Source organism: Canis lupus, chromosome X (assembly GCF_011100685.1).
Source record: "Canis lupus familiaris isolate Mischka breed German Shepherd chromosome X, alternate assembly UU_Cfam_GSD_1.0, whole genome shotgun sequence".
NCBI classification, from domain to species: Eukaryota; Metazoa; Chordata; class Mammalia; order Carnivora; family Canidae; genus Canis; species Canis lupus.
Window position 1 is genome coordinate 42,472,251 of NC_049260.1, and position 12,482 is coordinate 42,484,732.

A 12,482-nucleotide genomic window follows, 5' to 3' on the forward strand; every position below is an offset into this window, starting at 1 on the left:
GGCAGGGGAGGGCCGTGGCCTGCGCGGGTGGAAAGAACAAGTCAGTGCCCGCCCGAGCCTCGGCGAACCCCCTACGCTCCACGACGTCCGAAGACCTAGAATGCCCCTAAGATCTTCCGAGCCCCCCGACCATTCCCTCATAGTTCCGGAGGTCGCCCGCTGCCGGTCTCGACTCCCGCGACCCCCGACCGTCATGGGAATGCCCGTAGATCCCCGCCTGCCCCCACGAAATCCCGGGACATAGCTAGCTGATCGAAATATTCCTGGACACTTCCCGACACTCTGGGACTGTCTCTGCAGGGCTCCGACCGCCCCCACATAACCCCAGATTCCAAACTCTTCCCGCACGGTAGCCAGAGGGACCCCGATTCCGCCAGATGTCCTGAAAGAAGACGGCCTGCCCCCGCTGTGGCCCCGGCACCCCCCGATTCCCCTTCCGGATATCCTAGGCGACCTTGATGGCCCACGTAGCTCCAGTTGCCCCTCCATTTATCCCCAGAGCCCCCCCCCCGCCTGACCCCTCCCTCCGCAGTTCGCTACACACCCTGAGTGCCCCGGTGTCCCCAGCGGCCCCGGGCAGACCCCTCTGGCACATCTCCCCGGGATTCCTGAGAGCCAGCCCCCGCGTCTGGGGCACAGCCCCACGGTGCGGGTGCGGGTGCGGGTGCGGGTGCGGGTGCAGGTCCAGGACCCGGAGCCCAACCCGGGTCACCGCTTGGGCGCCAGGGCTGCTTTGTTTACCACCTGTCGCAAGGAAAAGGTGAGGAGCCGACAGGCGGGGCGAGGGGTGGCCACCCAGAATGGACGTCAGGACACAGAGTGTTCCACAGCCCATAGTGAACAGTCACAGGCCAAGTGAAGGTTGGGGGTAAGCTGCCCGAGGCCCGGGCTGCTGTTGGGTTGGCTGTGGGGCCCTGGACAGGTAGGCATCTGAACCCCGAGGCCCTCCAGTTTCTGCCTCCACAAAGTGGTGGTCGGGGGCTCTCTCTCACTGCACCCCATTTTTCCTTCCACTACAGTGAGGAGCACTTGCCCAAGGGCTCCTCTCTCGGGGACCTCTGCCTTTGGGACACCCCCAGTTTTAATACCTAAGCGGGATCTGATTTCTCCCCTCTCATTGGCTGGCGTCCCCTCCCACCCCGGGGCCCTTCCCAACCTCCTCGGGTTTGGCGGCCCCCTACCGCCCCTCCAGTGTCCAGGGCACCTGCCCTTCCCGGCTTTTTGAGTTCCCCAACGCTATCATGCTCAAGGCCCCAACCCCTCCCATGGCCCCCAGGGCTCCAAGGGCTCCCCCCTGCCCAGCCCAACAGACTCTTCCAATTCCCAAGTAGGAAACATCCCCTGCAAGTTTACTCAGTGCCCTACTAGGAGTCAAGCTCCGCTGGAGGCCGCAGAGTTCCCTGGTAAGCTGGGCCCCACTTCTGCACCCCCGTGTTTAGTCGTCAGAGCTCGGGCGGGGCCCTTAACAGAATTCTTTGGGCCTCGACGTCCCCTTCTCGCTCGTGGACTGACAGCACGTCCTGGGTGGAAAGAGGAGCCCAGCTCAGGCTCCTGGGATAACAGAGGCGGCGCCTGAGGCCGAGCGAGGCCAAGCGCTCGCGCTGCCTCCCACAGCCGGGCCTCCTCGCTGGCGGCCAGGTAGGTCACCGCGCGGGTCGGGGCGCCGGGCACGGGACCGGCCGGCCCCAGCTGCATCCAGGCCTGGGCGGGCCGCCAGGTGAGTGCGCCCAGGCGCTCAAAACGCGTCGCCGGCGGCCTTGCGTCCACCCTGCCGACTTCGGGTCATGGAGCCTCGCGCAGGGGGCGCCACGGACCCTAAGGGGAGCAGAGGAGGTACGGAGGTGGGGTGGGGAGGGGAGGGACTGGGCGCGTCCTTGCCACCCCTCGCCCCGCCTGTCGGCTCCTCACCTTTTCCTTGCGACAGGTGGTAAACAAAGCAGCCCTGGCGCCCAAGCGGTGACCCGGGTTGGGCTCCGGGTCCTGGACCTGCACCCGCACCCGCACCCGCACCCGCACCCGCACCCGCACCGTGGGGCTGTGCCCCAGACGCGGGGGCTGGCTCTCAGGAATCCCGGGGAGATGTGCCAGAGGGGTCTGCCCGGGGCCGCTGGGGACACCGGGGCACTCAGGGTGTGTAGCGAACTGCGGAGGGAGGGGTCAGGCGGGGGGGGGGCTCTGGGGATAAATGGAGGGGCAACTGGAGCTACGTGGGCCATCAAGGTCGCCTAGGATATCCGGAAGGGGAATCGGGGGGTGCCGGGGCCACAGCGGGGGCAGGCCGTCTTCTTTCAGGACATCTGGCGGAATCGGGGTCCCTCTGGCTACCGTGCGGGAAGAGTTTGGAATCTGGGGTTATGTGGGGGCGGTCGGAGCCCTGCAGAGACAGTCCCAGAGTGTCGGGAAGTGTCCAGGAATATTTCGATCAGCTAGCTATGTCCCGGGATTTCGTGGGGGCAGGCGGGGATCTACGGGCATTCCCATGACGGTCGGGGGTCGCGGGAGTCGAGACCGGCAGCGGGCGACCTCCGGAACTATGAGGGAATGGTCGGGGGGCTCGGAAGATCTTAGGGGCATTCTAGGTCTTCGGACGTCGTGGAGCGTAGGGGGTTCGCCGAGGCTCGGGCGGGCACTGACTTGTTCTTTCCACCCGCGCAGGCCACGGCCCTCCCCTGCCCGCGGGCCCCAGAGCCCGGCAGCTCCTGGCGCGGCTGGACGCGCGCCCCCTGGCGGCCCGGGCTGCGGCCGACGTGGCGGCGCTGGTACGCAGGACAGGTGCCACATTGCGCCTGCGCCCGAAGGCGGGTGCGTGTCAGGGGCGGGGCGGGGCCTCCGGGGGGCGGGGTCTGAGTGGAGCCAGCTCCTGAAGTGGCAGGCCCGGGTTGGTTAGTTACTCCCCTGGGCGGTGCCAGTGGGCGGGGCTGGCGGCGGGGCGGGACTCGGAGGCAGCTTCGCGGGGGCGGAGCCTTGGCGTCATCCTAGAATATTTCTCCCGGAGGTGACCCAGGGAAGGTTATTGCGGTAGGCGAATGTTGCATGGTTAGTCGTGGGTGCGAGGCTGGATGGTTATCCCTGTCAGTGGGGCTTCGAATGGCATTTCTGAAGAGGTGGGGCCTGCAGGGTGTTGGGGGCGGGCAGTCGGCTGAGGGCCGTGCCTGGAAAGGAGTCCACCCTAGAGGGGGGTGGAGTCTATAAACGCGAGGGGGCGGGATTCGAAGCGTCAGGAATGGGTTGAAGTTTATAGGCTAACTAGAGGGCGGAGCCTGGGAAATTCAGGAGCCCAATCTGGCCTTGCGCCGTCGTCCGGGGACGACCTAAGGGTGTAAGATGAGGAGCGGGATCTTCGTGTTATTAGAGGACTGTAGGAGTGTCTGGAGGTGCCTTCAATAGCCGGTCCCAGGATTATTACTTAAAATTCGGGTGCAGGTCTGCTATTGATGTGCACTGAGCCGAATTAAATGGCCGCATGCCTGACTGCAATCTAGAGGCAAGAAATGAATTGAGGCTAGAATGTTAAATCGGGGCAAGGTCCTAGGTGGTTTCCATGGAGTACCCCTCTGACCGCCTTTTTCATCTTCCAGTCGTTAGTGTGTTGGATTCTGCGGACATAGAAGTTACAGACAATCGCCTGCCTAATCCCACGTTCGCGGAACACCGGCCCCAGGTACCACCTCGTCCTCTTATTAGATGCCACCTGCTTTGAGACTGGCAACGTATGTACACTTGTGTTTTTACTACAGCATCATCGGTCAGAGACCTTGGGTACAGGTAATGCGCCACCCCAAGTGACTCAGGGTAAGGCACGTTCTGCTTCCAAGCCGCTCCAAGCCTCTGGACAGTTCTGTGTGGAATTGGTTTGTGGTTCCACAGGCTTTGGCCTTACATTAAGTGGAGGCCGAAATTCAGCAGGAGATGCTCCGCTAGTAGTGCGCAGGCTGCTGAAAGACGGGCCAGCACAGCGCTGTGGTCGCTTGCAAGTGAGTTGTAAGATGCCCTCCATTCAATAGTGCTAGCCCAATCCTCATCCTGTGTCGGGGTGCTCTCCATCTGTTCTTTCTATAACACTTCTCACTTTGCACTCTTCCAGGCTGGGGACCTTGTGCTCCACATCAACGGACAGTCAATTCAGGGCCTCACCCATGCCCAGGTGGTGGAGCGCATTCGCACAGGAGGCCCCCGTCTCCACCTTGTACTAAGCAGGCCCCTGGAAACCCATCCTGGCAAGCCTGAAGAGGTGGGAGGGCCCCAGAAAGGAGATGGTGGGTTTCCCGATGGAGAGGCGTGACAGATCTATGAGGGGAAGAAGAGGGTTGCAGATTGGAGAGGTTGGGTTCCAGGGTGGGAAGGGTTGGTGGTCTCAGTGGGGAGGTCAGAGTTCAGTGGCTGTGAGGGGTCATGGTATTCTCAAAAGCAGGGTGGGGAAGGGCAGGGGCCCAGGATGGAATAAAAGTAGATTTAGAGGGGAGGCTTTTGAGGTCCTGGGAGAGGAGAGCTGGGAAGGGGTCTGAGGTAAAGGTGGGTGTTTAGAAGGAAGAGTTGTGGTTCTCGAATGAGAAGGAAGAGTGGGTCTCAGCAGGGAGAGGATGGGATGGGGATCCAGAGGGTAGGGAGTCTAGTTCTAAAGCTGAGGGGTCCATAGGCAAAGGGCTGGGAGTTGAGGGAGGTGGGTTAAGGAAGGGGAGAGTCTGGGGTCCTCAATGGGAGGGGTTTGGCATCTCGAGGTAAATAAAGGTCAGGGTTTGATTTTTATTTGGGGATTATGGGAAATTACTTCTGGGGGGGGGCATGTTCTGGATCCAGGTGGGGAGGTGTCTCCAGAAAAGAGGTGTGTGGGGTCGTCTTGAAGGGTGGCAACGGTTCCTGACTGGTTTGTCCAGTCCTCAAAGGGAGCTTTCTCTAAAGAGTGGGGTCTCTGCCTCCTGCAGCCCCTGGAGCCTCCTGGCCACCCTCAGCCAGGGAGCTTGGCTTTCCATTCCCCACCCTATCAGCCAATCTAACCCGCAGTTCTGCCATCCCCAGATCGCAGCCCAGATCCTGGTGGACCAGAGGTGATGAGGTCTCCCAGCGTCAGTGCTTCCTGGCTTCAGCACCCTCCATCCGGTACAATGGCCCAAACCCGGGGCAGCACAGAGCCTAGCCCAGAGCAGGGTGCCGACTGCCCCGAGGTTCCCCATCCTGCGCGCCATACAGAAGACCCTGATGACCGAACCCCGGGTTCCCCTGGACCATGGCTGGTGCCGAGTGACGAACGGCTTTCACAGGCCCTAGGGATCCCAGGGGCAGCACAGCTTGCTCTCGAGATGGCAGCTGGGAGGCGGAGGCACTGAGCACGTATGGGATGGTTCGATGCTCACTTGGTACTGCCCAACCTGGATCTGGTGTGCTCAGCCAACCGCACACTAGCATCGCACACTAGCATCGCTGGGAGAGCTTACACTGGTCTTGCCCACCCCCTCCTGCTGCGCAGCGGACCTGCCGGTGCTCCCCTCTGCTCTCCTTGTGGTGTCGGTGGTACAGCCCTGGGCTTCGCTTCTGGTTTCAAGGGTGGGTGAGGTAATAAAATGGTTTGACCCAGTCTTGACTTGCCAGGTGCTCTCAGCCAGTTGGGGCTCCTGAGTTCACCCTGCAAAGGAGGGGGTGGGCAGATCTGGTTTCAAGGAGGGCCTCTTCTTGCAGCCATTGACAAACTTACTTCACACTGTTTCCTCCGTGCCTCTGGCAGGGTCTGCTTGTGCCCGAACCTCAGCCTGGCGTGCTTTTCCCCTTCTCCGCTTTTCTTTGCCAATTCCTGCATCTCTCCTCATTCATTCATTTCATTTTTTGGAGGTGTGCTAGGCCCACAGATAATCTTTGCTCATGGCATGGGGAATGCAGAGGCGGGCCGTTGTAGCAGGAGTGCACTTGAACACCCACAGCCCCAGGCAGGAATCGTCCAGACCCCCAGCTGGGGTCCAGAGACAAGGCTAGAACCAGGGTGGCTTCTTTCACCAGGAGCCTGCGGTCTCTCACTTCCAGCCAGCTTGGCCAGCTTTCGATGGTATATAGACTGCCACCCTTAAGGCATGGGCTGGGGCCCTGGAGCCCCCCTTGGGGTGGGGCCAGGAAGGTGTGAGTCAGCGGGCTGGGCTAAAAAAGGCTGTTAGAACTTTTGAGCCGCGCCCCCCTCTTCCATAGATGGTGATGAACTGCAGCCAGGCTTGTGCGCACACGCCACATGCTGGGCGTTCCTGGTCCTGGGAGAGGACAGAGTTTCCTCCATCCTGGGAGCAGAGCCCTAAAGGCAGGGCTTATATGGCCAGCAGGACTGCAACCGGGATAGCCCTGAAGCCAAGCACTGGCTGAGGCCAGAAATGTCCAGTCACCTCCGCTTGTCACCACATCCTGAACACTTGGCCCCATCCCCCCAATGAAGGAAGCTGTGGTCAGGCGGGAAAGGGCAACTCCCACCCCTATGGGGAGGGGTCAGAGAGGAGACAAATTAAAAAAGACTAGAGTGTGAATTTCCAGGGTGACGTGTTCAGGAGAGGGACTGCAAAGCCTGGCTGGGAGCTGGGGTATAAAAAACTGAAGAGGTGGGGATCCCTGGGTGGCTCAGCGGTTTAGCGCCTGCCTTCGGCCCAGGGCGTGAGTCCAGGGATCGAGTCCAGGGATCGAGTCCCACATCGGGCTCCCTGCATGGAGCCTGCTTCTCCCTCTGCCTGTGTCTCTCTTTCTCCGTATCTCTCGTGAATGAATAAATAAAATCTTAAAAGAAAGAAAGAACTGAAGAGGTGAACCCTTGAATGGTCAGCACTGTGGACTTCGTGGGGGAGTGTACTGGGGCTTCCAGCTACCCTTGACTCAGAGCCCGTTGGAGGTGTGGCTCTACGGAAATAAGGCACTCCAGCCCTATAAACACAGTCACACCCAGGAGACTAATAATAGTAACCCCAACCACCATTTACTTAGATTTATTCCTGCTACTGGCTTTTTTTTTTCAAAGATTTATTTATTTATTTATTTATTTATTTATTTATTTATTTATTTATGATAGACATAGAGAGAGAGAGAGAGAGGCAGAGACACAGGAGGAGGGAGAAGCAGGCTCTATGCCGGGAGCCTGACGCAGGACTCGATCCTGGGACTACAGGATCGTGCCTTGGGCCAAAAGCAGGCGCTAAACTGCTGAGCCACCGAGGGATCCCCCCTGCTACTGGCTTTATTGCACTATCTATTTTCATCTACTTACATATCTACTCAACAATCCTAATATCTCCATTTCACGGGGAGGAGAGTGAGGCTCAGACAGTATAAATGGCTTGGGGGGGGAGGCCGTTGAAGCAAGATTTAATCAAGGCAGGACGCTGGAGCCTATCCTTTTAATCTCCCCTGCATTTGACAACGAGTAATTGAGCCCTGATTGTTTACCTTGCACCATGATAGGTTGGGAAGATGCTGGTGAAACGAAAGATAAAGATTTCTAACCTTGTGTAGAAGTATGTTGGAAAAGAAAAGACAAAGAAAAGAAAATGAATAAATAAAAGAATTTCAGGGAGAGGTCGGAGTTACAAAGATAGCAAAAGGAGGTTATGTTGGTGGGAGCAACGATGGTGGGCTGTTGGTCTCTTTGAAGACAACATTTGAGCCGGGACCTAAATGACCAGAAGCCAGATGTATGAAGAGCTTGGGGAAGGACACTGACAGCCATGGGAATGGCAAGTGCAAAGGCTCCAAGGTAATGCAGAATTTATTTTGTTCTAAAAACTCAGACATGTCCCCACGGCGTTGGAAAGCACACTCTCAACACTGGGAAAAATGTGCTTCATCCCTTCTGCCACTCAACCACTCTCAGCAGCCTGGGATGATAGAAGGGTGCCCCTTCCTTGGTTTTGAGGCACCCCAGGTTGGGGGAGGGTGTGGCGTCACAGTCAGGCCCTTGGGTTTAACTGTCCTGGCTGTCCAGCCACAACTTTTCCCTCAAATGGGATGAGACTAAAATCAACGTCCAGTCTGGAGAGTGTGATCCTCAGCACATCTCCAGGGAGATCCTGATTCCTGTGACCAAGTGCATGTCTCAAATGTAGAAATCAAGGCTGAGCTGGGAGAAATTGCTCGCTTAGGATAACACACTTCAAATGTCATCAGCCTTGCACCCAGGCTGGCACCCCAGGAGCCTTCCTCTCATCTTGCCATGCTTCCAGCAAAAAAAAACCTGTGCTTCTTCCCCATTCTTCATCTAGGGGTATGCTGGTAGCTCCTCTCCTTAGAACCAGGAAACAGAGGCCCCGCACTTAAGGCCAGGGCTTCCCTAGGACTGCAGAACAGAGAATCAGACCCTGGGTGGTGACACTGTTAATAATGTCTGTCCCCATTTACTGAGCAGCTTGATGGTCACCAAGTCCTGTTCTCTCTTAGCCTGTGCGCTAATGCAGTCACATTTCCATCCCTGCTAAGAGGTTTATTCCACCCACCATGATCCTTTATCTGAAATTTTGAAGTCAGAAAAGCTCCGGAAAAAGCTTTCCCATGTGTTGGGCACCATTTGGTTACAAAACCTAACCTGAGGGGATCCCTGGGTGGCGCAGTGGTTTAGCGCCTGCCTCTCTCTCTCTCTCTCTCTCTCTCTCTCTCACTGTGTGCCTATCATAAATAAATAAGTAAAAAAAAACCTAACCTGAGGGAATGAGACAATTTTCGGTTCTGGCTTATAGGACTTACTGTGAATGACTTTCACCTCCTTTTTTTTTTTTCCTTTCTTGAATAAATATTAAGGTGTTGTAATTTAAAAAAAAGATTTTATTTATTTACTTATTCATGAGAGACACACAGAGAGAGAGAGAGAGAGAGGCAGAGGGAGAAGCAGGCTCCATACAGGGAGCCCGACGTGGGGATTCCAGGTCTCCAGGATCACGCCCTGGACTGAGGTGTTGTAATTTTTTTTTAAACAGGGCTGCTTCAGACCTCGCCAAGGGTGTTAAGACATACACAACTTTCTAAGATCCGAAATATTAAGAATTCTGGAAAAGTACCTGGGTTTGACCACGGCCTCGGCCACTTTTACACCTAAGGAAACTGAGTCACACTCCTCCCCAAAACCAGATACCCGCGGTTCTGAATTGAGGCAGCATCGAAAGCATTCCTATTTTGAAGGCGCAAAAAGTCTCGCCGTTACCGCGCATGGTACCCCGAACTGCTAAGCCTCAAAAGCTAGGCGCCCCCGGAGATGGGGCGCCCCGGGGGCTCCACGCCAGGCCGGGAGTATCCTTGGCGGGCGGGGCGAAGGGGCTTCCGGGGCGGCAGCCACCTGGCCCGGCCCCCTCCGGCCCCGCCCGCTTCTGCTCCGTGAGGTGATTCACTCCCTCCTTCGCCCCGGGGGCCCCCTTCCCGGCCAGACAGCGGGCAAGACGGCAGGGTGTGCAGCGTCCCCGAATCCGCGAGCAAGCGACTAGATACTCCGTGCCCCTAGGGACTCCGGCCCACCCCATGGCGGATTCCGAGCGCCTCTCGGCCCCCGGCTGCTGGGCCGCCTGCACCAACTTTTCGCGCACCCGAAAGGGAATTCTCCTGTTTGCCGAGATTGTGAGTGTCCCGGGATAGGCGGGTGGGCAAAGGTGGGGTGGAGTGGCCGGACCACGCGGAGCTGGGAGGCCCCGGGTGAGGCTGGCGCAGGCCTGGAGGCGCTCCGCAGCGGGCGCGGGTGGGTGGGGTCGTGGCGGAGGCCCGAAACCGGGGACTCACGGCTAGCCACTGGGATTTGGAGAAGGTAATCAGGAGCCGCTGGGCTATGGGGTGGCGCCAGGGGCCCATAGCGCATATGGGGAGCCCTGTGGAGGGAGACGGCGCGGACACATGGGTGGGCTCTTGGGCGAGATCCCACGGGGCTAGGAGGTGGGGGGCCTCCCGTGGCAGGGCGTGGCGCGGCCTGGGCACTGGCGGGCGGGTTGGCTGTGCGCCCAGGGGCGGGGCCTGTTGGGGTGGGGCCCTGAGCGCTGGTCCTGCGGGGTAGGGAGGTCCGCCCTTTACCAGTTCTTCCTCGCCCTTCTGTGGTGGGGCAGGAGGTCGTTAGCTATTTGGGCTGCTGGGGAGCCTGGGCCGCCCGCACCCCTCAAAGTGGGCGCCGCCTTTGATTCACTTGTAAAAGCGGTGCGACACCTTTAACAGAGCCTTGCCCTTCCCGGTGTCACTCTCACCGCTTCCCAAAGGGGTTGCCGAGGGAACCGCAGGTCCCGCCTCTATGAAGGCTCCAGAGCTGGCACCAGCAGTGCTCACCAAACACCTGGCGGCACCACTCCCTGCAGCCCGCCCCGTGCTGAAAGGAAAAAGGGGGGAAACGGAGGCACCCAACTCTACCCCTTACTAGCTAGGTGACTCCGGGCAAGTCACTTAAGCTCTCTGTGCCTCACTTTTCTATAAAATAAAGATACTAATAACAGCACCCAGCTCATTAGGTTGTCGTGATGATTAAATAAATTAGTACTTGTACAGCTCCTAGAACAACATTCGGGACACAGCGAGCACACGATAAATGTTTAGCTATTATTAGTTGTCATCTTTCTCGTCCTGGTAGGCATCTTTGGAGTTTGAGACCTCCAATTTATTTATTTATCTTTTAAGATTTTATTTATTTACTCATGAGAAATGCAGAGAGAGAGAGGCAGAGACAGAGGCAGAAGGAGAAGCAGGCTCCCTGCAGGGAGCCTGATGTGGGAATCCATCCCAAGACCCTGGGATCATGACCTGAGCCAAAGACAGATGCTCAACCACTGAGTCACCCAGGTACCCCAAGACCTCCAATTTAAACCAATCCCTTCAGCCCTGGGAGCTGATCGAGGCCCCCTTTCTCCTGTCATTCTTCCAGATACTGTGCCTGGTGATTCTGATCTGCTTCAGTGCCTCCACACCAGGATACTCCTCCCTGTCAGTGGTGGAGATGATCCTTGCTGCTATCTTCTTTGTCATCTACATGTGTGACCTGCACACCAAGATACAGATCATCAACTGGCCTTGGAGTGTGAGAAAGCGGCAAGGCTAGGGAGGGGCTTGGGCAGTTGGGACGGTCCTGGTAATTCTTAATGCTGACTTCCCTCTTCTGTCCACACCTCACAGGATTTCTTCCGAACCCTCATAGCAGCCATCCTCTACCTGATCACCTCCATCGTTGTCCTTGTTGAAGGAGGAAACCACTCCAAAATCATCGCGGGGGTAAAAGCCACAGAGGCAGCTCCAAAGTGGTGGGGGTGAGGGTGGGGAATGAGAATACAGGGGTCAGTTCTGCCTCTGCTTTTGGCAGAAAGTATGTGACCCATAGCAGGCCACACTCAGAGCCTGCAGGAACGTCTGGCCCAGGCTCTGGTTCTCCTCCCAAGATCATCCTTTGCTGGAAAAGGCCATGCCTTGTCCAACACAGGAACCTTTGTGGAAAGCACAAAGAGACAGTCCCTTTGTCAACACAATAGGCTACCATCTGCTAGAACTTTGTCTCAAATGTACAGTGTGAATGGCGCCACTGACATGTGGGGCCATCATGTGGTTATCCTGTGTTGAGGGGTTCTCGGAGGGAGGGTGGGGTAGATTCCAGTCTCCTGGCCTTTCCCTGGGGCTCTGTGGCTTCCCAATCTGGGGTTTTAGTCACCATCCCTGCATGGGGGGCAGTCGTTGGAGGTGGTAGATACAAGGAAGCAAGAGGCTGAGTAGGCTGACCAACCTGATCCAACATCCCTCCCTCCCATCCCCACCCTCAGGTACTGGGCCTAATCGCTACAAGCCTCTTTGGCTATGATGCTTATATCACCTTCCCCTTGCGGCAGCAAAGACATACAGCAGCCCCTACTGGTAAGTGTGTGTGTTGGGGGGAGTGTTGCCTGGGGTGCTGAGGAGAGTAGGAAAGGAGTCTCCCAAGGCCATGAATGCCCCTTATTGGTACTGATGGCCTTAGTGCCAATAAGTACCATAAGCCTCAGTATTACTTGTCTATAAATGGGCATATGGATCCTACTCATGCTTTCCTCTCTTTTCCTCACTTGCAGATCCTGCAGATGGCCCGGTGTAGGTGAACTCCCTTCATTTCTCTCTGAAACCTGCAAATAACACTTCCCATCGAAAGGACTCCTCCCTGCCCTTATAACACTCCCAGCCAACTCCCAGCCCCTTACTGAAGTACAAGTGCCTTTATTGGGAGAATCTGTCTTCCTGTCCTGCCAGTCCTCCCTCCTGGGTGTGGCCATCTTTATGGGTGTGCCTATGTCCCCCTACCTTCTGCAGTACCCAACAGGAGACACTGTTCTGCCTGGACTATGCGCCCACTTAAGCCACAAAATAAGGGGAGGAGGGAGCCTCAGATTTCAGACTCTAGGCCCCAGGCTGTGACCTGCACCAAATAAACTCCTCAGTGTGGGGGGGATGGTTCTGTGGAGGGATAAATAAACAGATTGTTAAAACATGTGATAATGAATAAATTAATCTTTTGATCAAATGTGGATAAATCTCAAACATCAGGAGTGGGGAAG

General features: G+C 57.2%; 2 protein-coding genes across 8 annotated transcripts; both read left to right on the plus strand.

The window, feature by feature from the left end:
- Positions 1-1,726: 1,726 nt before the first annotated feature.
- LOC119878064 (PDZ domain-containing protein MAGIX-like) lies at positions 1,727-5,573 on the plus strand. 7 transcript variants are annotated; one of them, XM_038587424.1, is made up of 7 exons: positions 1,727-1,833; positions 2,656-2,802; positions 3,579-3,661; positions 3,738-3,974; positions 4,085-4,256; positions 5,017-5,097; positions 5,259-5,573. In XM_038587424.1, the coding sequence occupies exons 1-7, from the start codon at positions 1,785-1,787 to the stop codon at positions 5,411-5,413; spliced, it is 924 nt and encodes a 307-aa protein (XP_038443352.1). In that variant the 5' UTR covers positions 1,727-1,784; the 3' UTR covers positions 5,414-5,573. The 7 variants fall into 7 exon arrangements, 5 of the variants coding, with proteins under 5 accessions (XP_038443352.1, XP_038443353.1, XP_038443354.1 ...); XM_038587425.1 differs by having other exon boundaries at positions 1,770-1,833; positions 3,738-3,792; positions 3,868-3,974; positions 5,017-5,573; XM_038587426.1 differs by having other exon boundaries at positions 1,770-1,833; positions 3,738-3,765; positions 3,868-3,974; positions 5,017-5,573.
- A 3,722-nt stretch (positions 5,574-9,295) lies between these two features.
- LOC119878065 (proteolipid protein 2) lies at positions 9,296-12,420 on the plus strand. The gene is made up of 5 exons (XM_038587434.1): positions 9,296-9,555; positions 10,835-10,987; positions 11,083-11,178; positions 11,718-11,808; positions 12,003-12,420. Exons 1-5 carry the CDS (start codon positions 9,460-9,462, stop codon positions 12,023-12,025), a joined length of 459 nt encoding a protein of 152 aa, XP_038443362.1. The 5' UTR covers positions 9,296-9,459; the 3' UTR covers positions 12,026-12,420.
- Positions 12,421-12,482: the final 62 nt, after the last annotated feature.

Coding starts and splice junctions, on each gene's coding strand:
- LOC119878064 (XM_038587423.1), top strand. CDS start 1,785: ATGGAGCCTCGCGCAGGGGGCGCCACGGACCCTAAGGGGAGCAGAGGA. Junction 1,834..2,655: donor CCCTAAGGGGAGCAGAGGAG/GTACGGAGGTGG, acceptor CCACCCGCGCAG/GCCACGGCCCTCCCCTGCCC. Junction 3,975..4,084: donor AGCGCTGTGGTCGCTTGCAA/GTGAGTTGTAAG, acceptor GCACTCTTCCAG/GCTGGGGACCTTGTGCTCCA.
- LOC119878065 (XM_038587434.1), top strand. CDS start 9,460: ATGGCGGATTCCGAGCGCCTCTCGGCCCCCGGCTGCTGGGCCGCCTGC. Junction 9,556..10,834: donor TTCTCCTGTTTGCCGAGATT/GTGAGTGTCCCG, acceptor TCATTCTTCCAG/ATACTGTGCCTGGTGATTCT. Junction 11,179..11,717: donor ACTCCAAAATCATCGCGGGG/GTAAAAGCCACA, acceptor CCCCACCCTCAG/GTACTGGGCCTAATCGCTAC.